This window comes from Cololabis saira, chromosome 14 (genome assembly GCF_033807715.1).
Source record: "Cololabis saira isolate AMF1-May2022 chromosome 14, fColSai1.1, whole genome shotgun sequence".
In the NCBI taxonomy this organism is placed as follows: Eukaryota; Metazoa; Chordata; class Actinopteri; order Beloniformes; family Belonidae; genus Cololabis; species Cololabis saira.
This window is the reverse complement of record NC_084600.1, coordinates 20,556,050-20,571,232: the sequence shown is the minus strand read 5'-3', so window position 1 is coordinate 20,571,232 and position 15,183 is coordinate 20,556,050. Positions and strand designations below refer to the sequence as shown.

Genomic DNA, 15,183 nt, shown 5'->3' with positions numbered 1-15,183 from the left:
TTTTACCTTTTTCAAGGTATTTGAGGAAATACAAAACTTCCTTGAATACCTTTAACGTCTTTTCAAATACCTTTTACCTTTTTCAATGTAAAAGGTATTTGAGGAAGTACAAAACTTCCTCAAATACCTTTAACACCTTTTCAAATACCTTTTACCTTTTTCAATGTAAAAGGTATTTGAGGAAGTACAAAACTTCCGAAAGCACACAATTAGTTTGAATCCCGCAATGTTTACAAGATGTACTATGTAATACCGCTGCTTTACAGTACCATTTGCTGTTAATTATAGGGTATTTAGGGTAATTATTGATTACCTTGTGTTGTTTGCATCTTTTCAGACATGTTAAACAGGATTTATGTTTTGTGTATTGTTGCGCGTGTGCATGTAAATATAGATAGATGTGTGCACAGTGGGTATACATTTATTTTGTTGTAAATTCAGTTAAAATAGATTCATTTATCTATATACATTAATTTACAATGGATTCTAAACGTTCAAAATGTGTGTGTATGTATATGTGTATATATCTATTTGCATATAGATACATAGATTCATACTAGTGTTAACGTTGTTCTGCTCTATACAATGGTTTGGACATGTCCTTTATACAGACATACAGTATATACTTTAATATGCTGCATGAATTTCTGTTTGGAAGTAATGAATGTTGTATAATTCAGCTAGTGGGATCTTTAGGTTTGTTCTTATTTTTTATTAAAGTCAGTATCCACATCTGTGCACATTTCAGCAAGACAATCCCAAATCGCTTTCATATTCTGCTGTGATAATCTAAATGAGGAAAATGTGAAGAGTTAAACATAGGGTTAAAACCATTTTGCAAATCATTACATTTTCTTTGGGATGTTGGAACAAAAGGCCAGAATTAGTTAGTTTATAATAACTTTTTTATTTAAATGTGGACTACGTAGCAGCAAATGTCCTCCTTCAGCACTAGACACAAAGTTTCAATCCACACTTTTGACATTATTTTTTTTACATTTTTTGGTCCAAAAATATGTTTTAAATATAAAAATACAAATGCAATTACGGCAAATTACTCTGTAAATTCTTCTAAAAACCAATAGAGAGCAATAGTCATAAAAATATTTTGTTGTAAGGTACATATTTAAAAAAAAAAAAAAAACATCACTTCAAGACTGCAAGGTAAAAATGAGTTTACAAATATAGTGAAAGCTCTGATCACATCCGATCATCAGCTTGTTACTAGTCTGAGAAGAGCTCCTCACTTGGATTATAAAGCGCCCTCTTGGCTTTTTTAACCTTGTTTTTCCTGACAGTGTGTGAAGAGGATGTTTCAACTTGAGTAACAGGTGTGTCTGGTCCGGCAGAGATGAAACTGCAATCAGCTCCTTGCTTTTTCCTTTTTTCTTTTTTGGTTTCATAGACCACTGTATCAGTAGTGTCTGTGAGGGATTTCAGTGGAGCTAAATGTTCATCACCATCGTCCCCGCTTTCCTTCTTCTTCTTGACTCTCGCATCACCTAATCCCAACGTACTTGAAGACGGTAAAGTGTGTTCAAACAGAGTTTCTGCGGTCGCTTGGCCTTCAGATAAAATGCTATCAATTAAAGTTTCAGAGCTGCGACCATGTTTGCGCTTTTTCTTGGGTGAAAGTGAACTACAGGTATTCAGTGTGGAATCTTCTGATTTGGTGTCTTCAGGGGCAGCTTTCTGTTTTTTCTTCTCCTTCTTCCTTTTATTTCTCTTGTGTTTCTTTTTTTCCACGATCCCCGGTTCAGGTAGAGCCCCTGGACTTGTTTTCTGTGGTTCCTCAAAATCTGTCTCTCTTTCCACACTGTCCCATACAGCTGACCTCTTCTTTTTCTGCAGCCCACTTTCCTCCAGACCTGCTGCCACGTCTGTTGATGTGGTTGTTAAATGACTGATGCTGACGTCAGGCGTTTCTGCACCATCGCCGTGACAAACGTGTTTATCTCCATGTGTCTGACCGGCTTTTTCCTCTTCATCAGCAACAAGGAAGGAAGAGGTCTTCCTCTTATACTTTTTCTGTGCAGACGCCAAACAATCACTTTGTGAAGCAGTGGCTTCTGACACAGTCGTGTCGGACAATTCCTTCATTTTCTTTTTTTTCTTTTTCTTCTTCTTCTTCTTCTTCTCAGTTGCCAGATCAGCATCTTGCTCCTCGAGGGCCTCAGTCTTTTTGGGTGTATTATCAACAGTTTCATCTTCTCCTGGAGTATATGAGACGTGCACCCTCTCAGAGATGCTCTGTTTTTTAGCTAACAAGTCCGTACTTCCTGTCACAGTTATAACATCGCTAGAACAGTCCACATCTACACAAATATCTTCTCCAACTTCAGTATTGTCTTTAAAACTTGAGCGTTTCTTTTTCTTTTTGGGCTTTTTTCTTTTAACAGAGGTAAATTCTAATGTTTCCAGAGCAGTTTCAGGGTTTTCCAAACAATCCTCCAGATCCTCAACGTGCCCTGTTGTTGGCTGGGGTAGATCTGTAGTCTTATTAAATGATTTGCCATCATTATATTGAGGTTCATTGGCCATCCCAGTCTCTATATCCACATTGTCATTCATATTTTTTTCCTTCTTCTTCTTCTTCTTCTTCTTCTTGTTCTTCTTCTCCTCATTAAGGCTAACTGCAGCATCCACCTCCACGCTCTTTTCCTTCCGTTGTGACTCCAGCTCATCGGCAGCCTGCGACACACGGGGAGCTTCATCTCCCTCTGCGACTGCTGCTTTCACAGACGGGGCCGCCCGCTGCCCCTCTGCCTCTCCTGGACTTCCTTCTAAAACGCTTTCATAGTCTTTTTTGCCCTTTTTCTTCACCCTTGTTTGACTGCACAGAGCACCGTTATTAGCATCACCTCGGGGGAGATTTGGCCTCTCGGGTTCACACTCTGCGTCCCCCCTCTGGGAAATATCAGCATGAGGCTCAGCCACAGCTGCTTCTTTGACCTTTTCCATGTATTCATCCAGACTTGAGCCACAAAGTGTAGGATCACTGTCGCTACCCACCTCATCTGCTTTTTCTTTTTCATTAAAATTTATATTTTTCTTTCCTATTTTAAGAAATTTCTTTTTCCGTGGCGTTCCGGTTGGAGCCAGGACCTCTCCATCATCAGAGCTCTCACTATCTGAAGACAGTGTAATCCTCCGGACTTTCCATATCGTGCTCCGTTGTTTCTCTTTTGACGCCCATCCAGCAGTACTTGATGTACTTGTCTGCTGTCGTCCTTCATTATTCCTTGGATTGCAGGAACGTCGCGATATCTTGGGTTTTAACGGCACCGCAAACTGTTTCCTTCCCTGTCAGAGGACACGGTATAAACGCTCAATCACTCTCACAAAGTGCTTCAGGATCTGTTTTATTCTTGGTGTAAACAGCCTGCTTACCACAATTTTGAAGTCTCCGTCCTCCAAACGGTCTTCTTTATCTTCTTCCCTACAACAGCAGAAAGGCTTTTATTACCAACTATTCATAGGTACTGTTGCAGTGACCTTCATGCAGGTTAGTGCTGCCCTAAGTACTGAAATAAGGCACACACAGTTAAACATACCTAATTATTCACGTGATTTTCTTTACTTTCAATCATCTTTTACATTGTCGAACAAAAGGGATGTAAACAATTAAATAATATATATAGTTTTCTGTGATGATCTAAAAAAAAAGGGAACAAATCACAATTTGTCTCGTTAGATGACTGTTATAGTCAAGATTTTCACAAATAAAAATGTCACATTTGCTGTGTCTCATACAGTCAGGTGTTTGGAAGGAAAATGTCTCATCTGGACTCATAACACCCAAGTCCTGACACTCGACTGATAAAAATATGTGTAGTTTCCTGAATAAAGGTGTTCAAAGAAACAAATGTGCTTTGGAATAGTTTTACACCAGATTATTAAAGACTATGTTTTTTCTTTTTAAATATCTGATTCTAAATATTAATAATAATGAAACATTATTCATGGGAATAAACTGGAAACCTTAAGCGCCACGAGAACCGACTGTCATCCAAAATAAATAAGTAAGTACCGGTAAGTAAATAAAAGAATGATCTCTAAAAATATGCTTTCTTAAAGTGTCATTTGTGAGGTTTTCAAACAAAAGAAAAAGCCAAAAGAAGACCTGAACAACAGATGAGAGACTGCTCTGACATCCCTGTCTTTGGGATGACCACACAGAACTTGGGGTGAAAATAAACACTGCAAAACTACTTGAGGCAAGTTGGAAACATGAGTGGTATCGCAGCTTAAAGAAGCGTGATAGGAGAGTTTTGTGTCTTCAGGCAATCAGGAGAGAAGATGAAAATAAGGGAAACTCAAGAGACCTGGCCAGCTGTTATGTGCATGTTTGTGGTACTCACTTCATTACAGGAAAAATCTCTTCTGGTGTTAAAAATCCAGCTATCTGCCCATCCGTTATCTAAATTTAATGTAGCTGTCCCAAACACCCAGACATTCTTCCATCACTATAAATGAAAGGTTTTCCATATAACGCTGATGAAAAATAAAAGGCCAAATTCAAATTTTTTTCTTCTTTCCAGGCAATCCACCTATATTTATCCCTAACTTTGTACTTGGAAGTGCACGCATGCACGAACACACACACAAAAAAACAACATTGTTAATTGTTGATGTGTGACATAGTACTTTAATGTGACATTCAATTGTCACGTCCTGGATGGTGGTCCAGTTGTTTTGGTTGGTTTGGTTATACAGTATCTGAGATGGGAGACTGCAAGAGCAGGGTTGTTTCGCAAAAAAAGAAAGTGCTTAAAAGTGATTATTAGGGATTAGTCCTGATAGATGCAGGCTAACTTAACATTGAAGACCTTATTCTCTATTTATGTGTAAACTTACTCTGAAATTGGGGTTATGCAATCCCTGTCCATGTCAACTGTTGGCAAAGACGACATCTGATTTTCTCCTCTCCTCTCTCTCTCCAACAGCTCAACACAATTAAAAAACCCTCTCATGGCGTAATTCTGCAAAGACATTTGCATTACTTGTTTATTTCACACAATAACAGAGAAAAAGAACAAAAAGGAATTTAAGTTTGTGTGATCTCACATGCAGCCTTTTGTTCTGCAGGGGCGTCAGGGCCACGCTACCCTGGCCCTCTGTCTTGTTGAGAAAAGAGAATCTGTATGTGGGTGGCCTCTTCTTTTCCTTCTTCTTCTTCTTCTGTTTGTATGAACTGTGTTCTGTATTAGAATTAGATGGCGATGTTTCATCTTCATAAAAAGCTGTACCTCCAGAAGAACTGAACTCTGATTGAGAGTCTTGGGCCCTTTGTCTCTTTCTTCGCACAGCCGCTGGTACAGGTAACTGAGTGATGAAGATGCTGTCCCCTGAATCACTGCGGAGAAACACAAGATCCCATTTAGGACAACCTGGAGCAGCTGGCTGATCATATTTGAGGAGCAGAGGTGTCAAGTAAAGAAGTACAAATACTTTGTTACCTTACTTAAGTAGAAATTTTGGTTATCTATACTTCACTGGAGTAATTGTTTTTCAGACGACTTTTTACTTTTACTCCTTACATTTTCACGCAATTATCTGTACTTTTTACTCCTTACATTTTCAAAACAGCCTCGTTACTCTATTACATTTCGGCCTTTAAAAAAAAACTATCCAGTTAAATTGCTCCATCCGGATAGAGTGAATTTGGTTGTGGTTGTTTCAGATGTTCTTGTCCAGTTTTGTTCTTACATCCGTTCCCTTAGATTCCTGCAACTAAACTTGGATGTACATTCCAATAAAGGTTAGGATAAATGATAACATGCCTCTGAAGTTTGACTCTTTGCACCATTACAATACTTATAGGCAACTAGTCATCACATCTTCTGCTCTCTGAAACACATGTTAATGCTCAATAGTACACATATATGGTTCTTTAATATATTTGCATTATACTAAGATGCATTCATTTTCAATGGCTTTTGTCCTTAATGGCTTTTTTCCCCCTTACATTACTTTTACTTTTATACTTTAAGTAGTTTTGAAACCAGTACTTTTATACTTTTACTTGAGTAAAAAACTTGAGTTGATACTTCAACTTCTACAGGAGTATTTTTAAACTCTAGTATCTATACTTCTACCTGAGTAATGAATGTGAATACTTTGGACACCTCTGTTGAGGAGCCACACACCCATTCCTCACCTATGTGCTTCATCTGGACCTTCAGATATCCCATCCTTTCCGCTTTGACCTTCGGAGGACTTTAGACAGTGTGATATTTGCTCCATAAAATCAGGGGGTACGTCTCTAGTACACTGTGTAATGAATCCGGCGGCACAACCTCAGTGATTACATCCTGTAAAGCAAGACAAGCTTGTTTTGACGTCGTGTTGGAACAAAGGTGGAAAACGCATTTGAACAGAAACAGTAAAGGCGACTGGTTCCTCAAAAGACAAGCAATGTTAGTAAAATCCCACAATCTTATTGCCTGTGTCAAAAAACAGTAAACTCCGTACACGTGGTACTGAACAAAACAGGAAGAGTTTAACCAAACCACGTGGCATACAGCGATCTGACCAATCATCGTCCGCACAGAGAGTATAAAATACATCAAGATGAATACCTCCCCAACTTCCGGTCTGACGGCTGAAGGCGCTGAGAAACCCCCGCCGAAGGTTTGCAAGACAAGCTCAACTACGCCCTGCTTTAATTTTTGGTAAATGCTTTAGTATAGCTGAATAGTGCATACATTTTATGATAAAACCCGTAGTAATTTAAGGTTTTCGCCCATTGGGTACTTTTCTATCTACTCTAACCTTAAAAGACAAACGTCCCTGTTTCCTGTTCAAAAACTAATTAAAAAAAAACGTTATCTGAAGAAACGTACTGGTAGGGGAACCATCTTGTCTATGTGTAGTCTTTTGAGCTCAAGTAAACTTTCCTGCACAGCAAAAAACTAGATAGCTTGTCCTATCAGCATGGGTCCACAAGAGATGCAGTTTGCACTGACAGCCTTATGCTGAACACTCCTGGAGCATAAATGTGACTTTGCACTCTGTATACGTGCTTTACTTGAGATTCATTTTCTCAGACTAAAAGTATTGGGATGCCATGATTTCATTTTGCAAAAGTTGCAGAGGGGTTTATTGAGATAAGAACAGGACTGAGCTGTCTTAGTGAAATAACTCTGAAAGGGACATTGTATAAGACATTGTATTGTATAACTTGTTAAGAGTTTCACAAATAAAAATGTGATCCTCGCTGTGTTCCATACAGACACGTGTTTGGAAGAAAAATGTCTGATCTGGACTCATAACACCCAAGTCCTGACGCTTGATTTATAAAAATGTGTAGTTTCCTGAATAAAGGTGTTCAGCTACACAAATGTGCTTTGGAATAGTTTTTCACCATATTATTAACGACTGTTTTTTCTTTTTAAATATCTGATTCTAAATATTAATAATAATAATAATTAAACATTATTCAACCACTGAATACTCATTGATTTGCCCTCACCACTCTAAGCTCAGTGATGGGCAAATAGGGCTCAGAATCATGCAAAAATAGTCCGAGGCTTTAATAAAAACTTTAACAAAAACACGCCATATGAGTAGAATAGGTGCACGGCCAGTGTATCTTCTCGATTTCAGTGTGATAAAGTAGGTCAAACACATGTTTATTGCCTCTAGTGCAAAGCTGGGCAACTCTGAATCCTTGAGGTCTGCCATCTTTCAAGTTTATCAACACATCTGATTCAAATAAATAGATAATCGGCTGTTCCTCAAGGTCTGCACAAGTCTAATAATGACGGCCATTTGTGTCAACGTGTATTAAGCAGTCGTGCTCTAGTGGGACAAAGTGGTGTTACAAGGCTGATGTGTAACTCTCTAACCCTAACCCCAATGATCTGGTCCTGAATGTGACCAAGACTAGTGACAGACTTCTGGAAATGCATCACTGCATATCTTTAGGGTCTGTGTGAACAGTTCACCTTCAGGTTCCTTGACACATGTATCGCAGGAACGTCTTTGGACCAGAGACATCAAGCAGCAGCCAGAAAGGAAGAGCGGTGACTATTTCTTGAAGATCCTCAGAGTAACATTCAAAACTGCTGCTGTCTCCTACCACTGAACTTGGAAGCTGAACAGTATCTGACAATAAAAACCTGAATAATAAAAACTGAAAGACGGGATTAGAATTCAGTCTAACAGGAAACACCTCAATTTGATACTTTTCTTGTACACGTTTACATCCTCAGCACTTTAAATTAATAGTACATTTATTGTGATTATTACTGTGTAGTAGCCTACATGTGCAATAAATATTTTTGTGCAGTAACCCACACCTTTAATGATCTTTCTTTCTCAGACACAGCCTTAAATAAACTACAACTACTTGGATAAATTGTGTTGTATGGTGACAATAAAAGACTGATTACTCTTTTGTAATTCTTAGAGACATTACACTTTCTAGTGCAACATTTTAGTTTGAATAATGAGGTATTTTGGAATAGACTGTGATTCACCGTTATGAAGATTTTTTTTTGTTTAGAATACATACCATATGTGTCTTTTTTATAGCTTTGTTTTACGTATAAGTATTCATTGCAAGTATTTATTTTAGCTGTAAATAATAAGTAAGTAATAATAATAAGTGAAAAAAGTTGAAGCAGCAGTTTTGCAGGAAAGATAACGTTCAGTTTGTGTTTAGATATGTAGTAGTAGTAGGCTATGCATCTGATTCAATGTTCAGTGAATCTGTTCATTAAATTGCTGAAACATGTTTCTTTCCAATGTAATTATCCTTCGTCCAAACACATCAGGTAAAACATCACTACCCATAATGATGCTTCCGCATCATCCCGGAAGCTAGTTTTCCAGGATTGTTTATTTCAATTTTGATCAATGGTGTGGTTTTTTTTTTGTTTTTTTTGTTTTTTAATGGCCCTTACTAAAATAAGAAATATCTGCCTTAATATCATAGACAATGCATGCGTTCTGGAAGAGGTATATTTAAAATAAAATGCAGCAACGTGTAAACTGAAACAGCTTTAAAGAGAATAACATACTGTAATTGGGCGCCTACTGAAGAGATGGAAAAGAAAAATAGAAACATTAGAAACATGTGAAGGAGACTCTGGAGACAATTTCGGATACTTCTCTATCTACAACTAAGTTCGCAAACGCCACTGTAAGCCATTACGTTTGATTTCCTGTCCGTCAGCTGTTCGCCGGTGCGGCGAGGAAACTTCCTGTGAGGGGAACTATCTTGTCAACAATGACTCTTTGTCTGGACTTGAACCGCAGAAGTGCAGGCAGCAGGTTTTTCCTGCACAATCAAAACGCTGTCAAAGCACATTCAGCACTTCACCAAGAATCATGGCCGATACCAGCAAAACTGAGAAAGTGCAGCTGCACACCCCGGCTTTAGAGGAGCTACGTGGAGGTAAAGGGCTTCGCCTATGACATAAAGACAACCTGGCAAAAGTATGTTCGTGCGATTATGGGTTCACGTGATGATTCGTGCTTGTTGATTGCAGTATTGCAGACAGGACTGGGAAGCAACTTTGCAGAAGTTCAAGTGAGTGTCGTGGAATGTCCAGATCTTACCAAGGATCCTTTCCGGTTTCCTGTCAAGGGTAAGAGCTTATCCAATACAAATTATTGCTTTGTACTTTTATATTTTTGTGGAATTATGTATGTACATTTACATAGTTTCCTAATAACTTTCTTTTGCATTCATGTATATCTTTTTCCAAAATTGCATATTAATCTTCTTTTCCAGATAAAAAAAAATAACTGAAGTGCAAAATGTAAGATATATGATGCATGTCTGCGGTTTTGCATTCCTGACAAATCCTCTATTGTTGCTGTGCTTAAGGGCTTTGTGGAAATCCTCGCATTACTGATGTTGGAGGTGTACCGTATCTCATCCCTTTGGTTCAAAAGCATAAGGTAGTTGTTTGTTTTTAATATAACACCATCGCATGATAATATTGTATTCTGTCCAGTAGTGACAGCACTTATTCTGTTTTCTACCTTCTTTCAGGAATACAACATGAACACAATATCAAAGGAGCTGGAGCTGCCAGGAGCTTTCATCCTGGGTGCAGCAGCTGCCCCCTCCAGAATTGTTGGAATGAATGCAGAGGTGAGTCAACATCACAAAGACTACTCTTGCTAGGCAGCAATATTTACATATGTTACACAATGACTTGTGTTTACAGACAATGATGGCCTAAATAAGAGAATGAATGCAAGTAAATAAGGCTAAAACGTGATTTTCATTTAGCTTTTTCTTGAGAATCATTTCAAAAAACTGAAATAATGACCATCATAAACCTGAAAAGCTTTAAAAAAATAATAATAATTGAATGAAATATTGTGGTCCACAGCTGATGCCTCTGGTTCTCACTGAAGTACAGGGAAGGCCTGCGGTGAACAGCAGCTACTTTTCCTCCATCAACCCAGCCGATGGGCAGTGTCTGCAAGAAAAATACAGCGACAAATTCTCTGACTGCAACTTTGGACTTCTGGGCAATCTGTATGCTTGTGAAGGGAAACCTGGAAAAGTAATGAGCCTCCTAATCAGATTTTATCTCCAGCTCGTAGATTTGATAATGTGGCGTGCACTGGCTTCTTTTTAAATATACTTAGTCATTCCCAATTTGGTTTGTGGAGCATAATGATCACATCTGGTTAGACATGAGCTTACAAACAATTACCTTGACCTCTTTCACTAAAATGGTTTTGTATGAACTTCAGCCCCATCACGTGGGTTCTCCGGTCATTTGAAAGAATAAAAATTAACAAAGACTCAGTGCATGAACAAGCTGGGTTATGCACATTTTCTCCAGGTTATAGAGGTTCGGGCCAAGAAGAGAACCGGCAGCCACAGTCTGGTGACGGCCCTGAGGACGACTCTTGAAACTCACTACCCTGATAAAAGCCTTGCACTTGGAGGAACCTTCATCATCCAGAAAGGGAAGGCTAAAATCCACATCATGGTACTATTATTGAATTAGACCGAAGATACATTCCTAATAGCTACTGATGGTTACATGCAATGATTTTATGTTCTTATTTTGTAAAATTAAAAGCCAAGAGAGTTCTCGGCCTGCCCCCTCAACTCCAACGATGATGTCAACAACTGGCTCAAGCACTTTGAAGTCAGCGCTCCGCTCATCTGCCAGTCAGTGCTGGTATCCAGAGACCCTGTAAGTAAAGCAAGCATCCTACATACATGCCATAAAAAGATCTGTTTTAGGTTTTCTCATCTGTTTTCAGTAATTTTGCACAACAGACTTGAACTCTTCTAATGTGTATTTGGATGGTGTTGCTGTGTCCAGGGCTTGGACCTGCGTGTGGAGCACACCCACTGCTTCAGCCACCACGGTGAAGGTGGTCACTACTACATTGACACCACCCCTGACAGTGTGGAGTACCTGGGATACTTCATGCCCGCAGAGTTTGTCTATCGTGTCGACAGGCCCAAAGAGACACACAAAGTCGGCCGAGACTGAAAAGAATGATTAGTCATATCTGTTACCTATATGAACTCAAACTCACGATAAACATCGTTTAAATCATTTCAGATCAGGACTTGTGTTTCACATATTTCAAAATTACAACTCCAAATAAAGTTTTCTTCTGAAAAAAAGGTATCACCTAAAATATGTATGACTCTTGCATTAAAGTCACATTTGAGTAATATTGTCTCATTGCAAAAAATAGATATACAAGAAGTCTGTTTTTGTTTTTCTGCTGTTGCCCAAGTTTTAATCGTGATACAGAAAGCGAGCATCAAACAACGTTGGAGGAAAGTCAAATATAAATAGGTTAGCAACAATAGTGATGACATTTTTTGGATCTACAATCCTGGAGTGAGCAACACGCCTATATGACAATAATCCTGGGTTGGAATTAATGAAGTGCACATTTTTTTAATGTGTTCGGAGAGAGAGAGAGAGAGAGAGAGAGAGAGAGAGAGAGAGAGAGAGAGAGAGAGAGATCAGATGTTAAGTCTCTCCTGCTTCAGTGGATGCTGACAAAGTGAAACCGTTTTTTTCAATGGAGCTGGGATCCTCACTGAAAGCTTCATCCATGAGCAAATATAAACAGCTATGATGTCTTTCCTAAGGACTTTTTGCATCCACCCCAATCTATATGTCTATCTTGAACTTAATGGTTCAGATTCAGATGACTTTATTAATCCCTTTGGGAGGTTCCCTCAGGGAAATTGACATCTCGATCTCACACACAGCACTGTCATATACGAATCAAACACCAATATAAAGATAAAAATAAATAATGTGCTAATAATAATTTACCAGCTTCTTTGTTTTTGCTCATAGTTATTGTGATGACTATTGCTACTCAAAAAGTCCTTAAGGGATTGCTATACTGGGACATAACAGTTTGGACGCGTGAACTAAATACACATGACTTCTGTCGCATTTTAACAGTGTTTATTCCAATATGAAATAAAATCAATCTCACCTGCACCCGTGAGCTCACCTAAATTCCCTCTTGCACCCATACACCACCTAGCGTTCAACAAATGACAACAACAAATAAACAACAATCAATAATGAAACATATATAATGGCTGCAACAGTTATGTCAGTTCCACAGTGAGTGCCGACGGCTCTGAACTGGAGTTTGTGACCTGCTGCAAATATCTTGGCCTCTGGTTGGGCTCGTCCCTCTCCTTCACCACCCATATCAAGCACCTACAGTCAAATGTCAAAGCTCGCATGAGCTTCTTATTCCGCAACAAGGCCTCTTTCACCCGTTCAGCAAAACATACACTTATCAAATTGTCCATCCTGCCCATATTTGATTAAGGTGACACCATCTACACTGGAAGGCATCTCAATCCACCCTCAAGAAACTGGATACTCTTCCGCCATCCGCTCTGAGACTGGCGCTTCCTTCACCACTCACCACTGCGACTTATTTAACCTGGTAGACTGGACATCCCTCCATACCAGACGGCTCCGTCACTGGCTCATGCTCATCTACAAAACCATACTTGGCGTAACACCTCTCTACCTCTCTTCCCTTTGACACCTGTCACACTCTGCCCTCAATCTAAGGTCCAGTCATTTCATTAAACTCTCCATCCTCAAAGCCAGTACAGTCTTTGATCGCAGCGCGTTCTGGTTTGCTGCAGCTAATGACTGGAACATACTACAAAACACTCTCAAACTCTCTGCCCTCACATCACACTCTGTCTTCAAACAAAATTTGCAACAAATTACAGTTGACTCTTGCACCTGTTGATCAGGCCGACTTGCCACGTCCCATTGTCTTAATGTTTTTCAATGTTATTGTATTTTTATTTATTGTACATATTTATTGTTCTGATTTTATGCAATTTTACATAACGTTTTTTATTTCTAGCACTCCCCTTCCCCTCTCCCCTCAAAGTGCTTATGCCCTTTGTTCAGGATGCATTTGTAAATAAGAATTTGTTCTTAAATTGTTTCCCTGGGAAAATAAAGGTTAAATAAAATAAATAAAAGTTCATGTTGCATCAAGAGAAATTAACAGATATATGAACATTTTAATTGAGGCGTAAGCTACACTACCTATTCAATGAATTTGAGAACTAGAAAACTGTCTTTGATTTGGGTCCCAGCTTGTGATGAAAGAGGGATGGAGGGCCCCGAAGCCGGACCAGTGCAGAACCACTGATGTAAAATACACCTCAGTCTTAAATGCACCACACAACTCTATATTTCAGTGTTACCACATGACTACAGTCCCTTACTCTCATTGAGTAACTGTATTAATCAAATCAATGAGTTGATGTGCCAGAATTTTCTCCAGCTAAATGCAGAAAAGACAGAGGTGATCATTTTTGGCCCTAAAAATGAAAGGGAAAAGATCAGCGCTCACCTTGGCTCCATGTCATTGACAGCTACAAATCAAGCCAGAAATCTTGGTGTAATTATTGAATCCGACCGGAACTTCAACAGTCATCTAAAGTTTATCACTAAATCTGCCAATTACCACCGGAAAAACATTGTTAGAATTAAGGGGATTCTGTCTAAACAAGACATGGAAAAACTTCCATGCATTCATGCATTCATTTTCAGTAGGTTAATGACAATTTTACAGGCCTTAACAAGAAATCTATCAGGCAGCTGCAAATATCATACACAATTAAAACATTTAAAAAATGAGGAAGTGAAGCTCTTGGCATATCCCTTTCTTTATTGTTGACAATTTAATTTAACTTGAGTTCATCTGGATCCAGTTAACTGATCCAGAACGCTGCCGCCAGAGTCCTTACAAACACCAGGAAACTGGACCACATTACAACGGTCATGAAATCACTTCACTGGCTTCCAGTAAGTCAAAGGATATAGTCAGTACTCGAGTTGTAAAAAAGAATCAGGGGGGATGGTGGATTTTATCACATGGGGACAGATAATTTGTGCTGAATACAAATAATATAATAAATTACAAATAATAGCACTGACCAAAACACCTGCAGAAATACTGCAGGAATGACATAGCAGCAGTTAAATGCAGCCTTCTGTAAGCTTTAAATATCCACTGGGCTTACATCAAATACATCAAAACACAACAATAAAAAACAGTTTTCTGAACTTATCAATATGATTCTGTCCTTCACAGTAAAATGGATCACTGTAAAAACTCAAAATAAGCATATTTGTCTTATTTCTAGTTAAAATGTCTCATTTTAGTAAAAAAATCTCATTACACTTAAAACAAGACTCATCACTGGAAAAAAAGAACAATTTTCACCTGTTTCAAGTAGATTTTCACTTGAAATAAGTAGAAAAATCTGCCAGTGGAACAAGATTTTTTTGCTTGTAATAAGAAGATAAATCTTGTTCCACTGGCAGATTTTCCTACTTATTTCAAGTGAAAATGTACTTGAAAAAGGTGAAAATTGTCAAATAAGTTATTTTTCTGGTGTTATTTTTCTGGTGATGAGTCTAAATGTTGAAATAGCAGTAAAACCACATTCATTGATGAAATGACATAAGGGATGGAAAGGGGGGATGGAAGTTTTACAGGGGGGATGATTTGGACCGTTTTTATTTCAGGGGGGGATGCCATCCCCCCTCATCCCCCCTCAACTCCAGTACTGGATATAGTTTAAAATCTTACTGCTCCACAAAGCACTGAATGGTCTTCTTGCCTTGCCTTATGATGTAAACGACACTTCAAGCCTGATTTATGGTTCCG

At 38.6% G+C, this 15,183-nt stretch overlaps 2 protein-coding genes across 2 annotated transcripts; one reads left to right on the top strand and one right to left on the bottom strand.

Annotated features, from left to right (window-relative positions):
* Positions 1–924: 924 nt before the first annotated feature.
* Positions 925–6,471, bottom strand: LOC133459787 (nucleolar protein dao-5-like). The gene is made up of 5 exons (XM_061740073.1): positions 6,161–6,471; positions 5,068–5,356; positions 4,858–4,982; positions 3,391–3,439; positions 925–3,303 (listed from the first exon to the last, which is right to left on the bottom strand). Exons 1-5 carry the CDS (start codon positions 6,244–6,246, stop codon positions 1,225–1,227), a joined length of 2,628 nt encoding a protein of 875 aa, XP_061596057.1. The 5' UTR covers positions 6,247–6,471; the 3' UTR covers positions 925–1,224.
* Positions 6,472–9,246: 2,775 nt separating this feature from the next.
* Positions 9,247–11,654, top strand: LOC133459791 (ester hydrolase C11orf54 homolog). Its single transcript, XM_061740080.1, has 8 exons — positions 9,247–9,403; positions 9,498–9,596; positions 9,839–9,912; positions 10,007–10,108; positions 10,353–10,529; positions 10,815–10,964; positions 11,058–11,174; positions 11,307–11,654. Exons 1-8 carry the CDS (start codon positions 9,337–9,339, stop codon positions 11,478–11,480), a joined length of 960 nt encoding a protein of 319 aa, XP_061596064.1. The 5' UTR covers positions 9,247–9,336; the 3' UTR covers positions 11,481–11,654.
* The last annotated feature ends 3,529 nt before the right edge of the window (positions 11,655–15,183 follow it).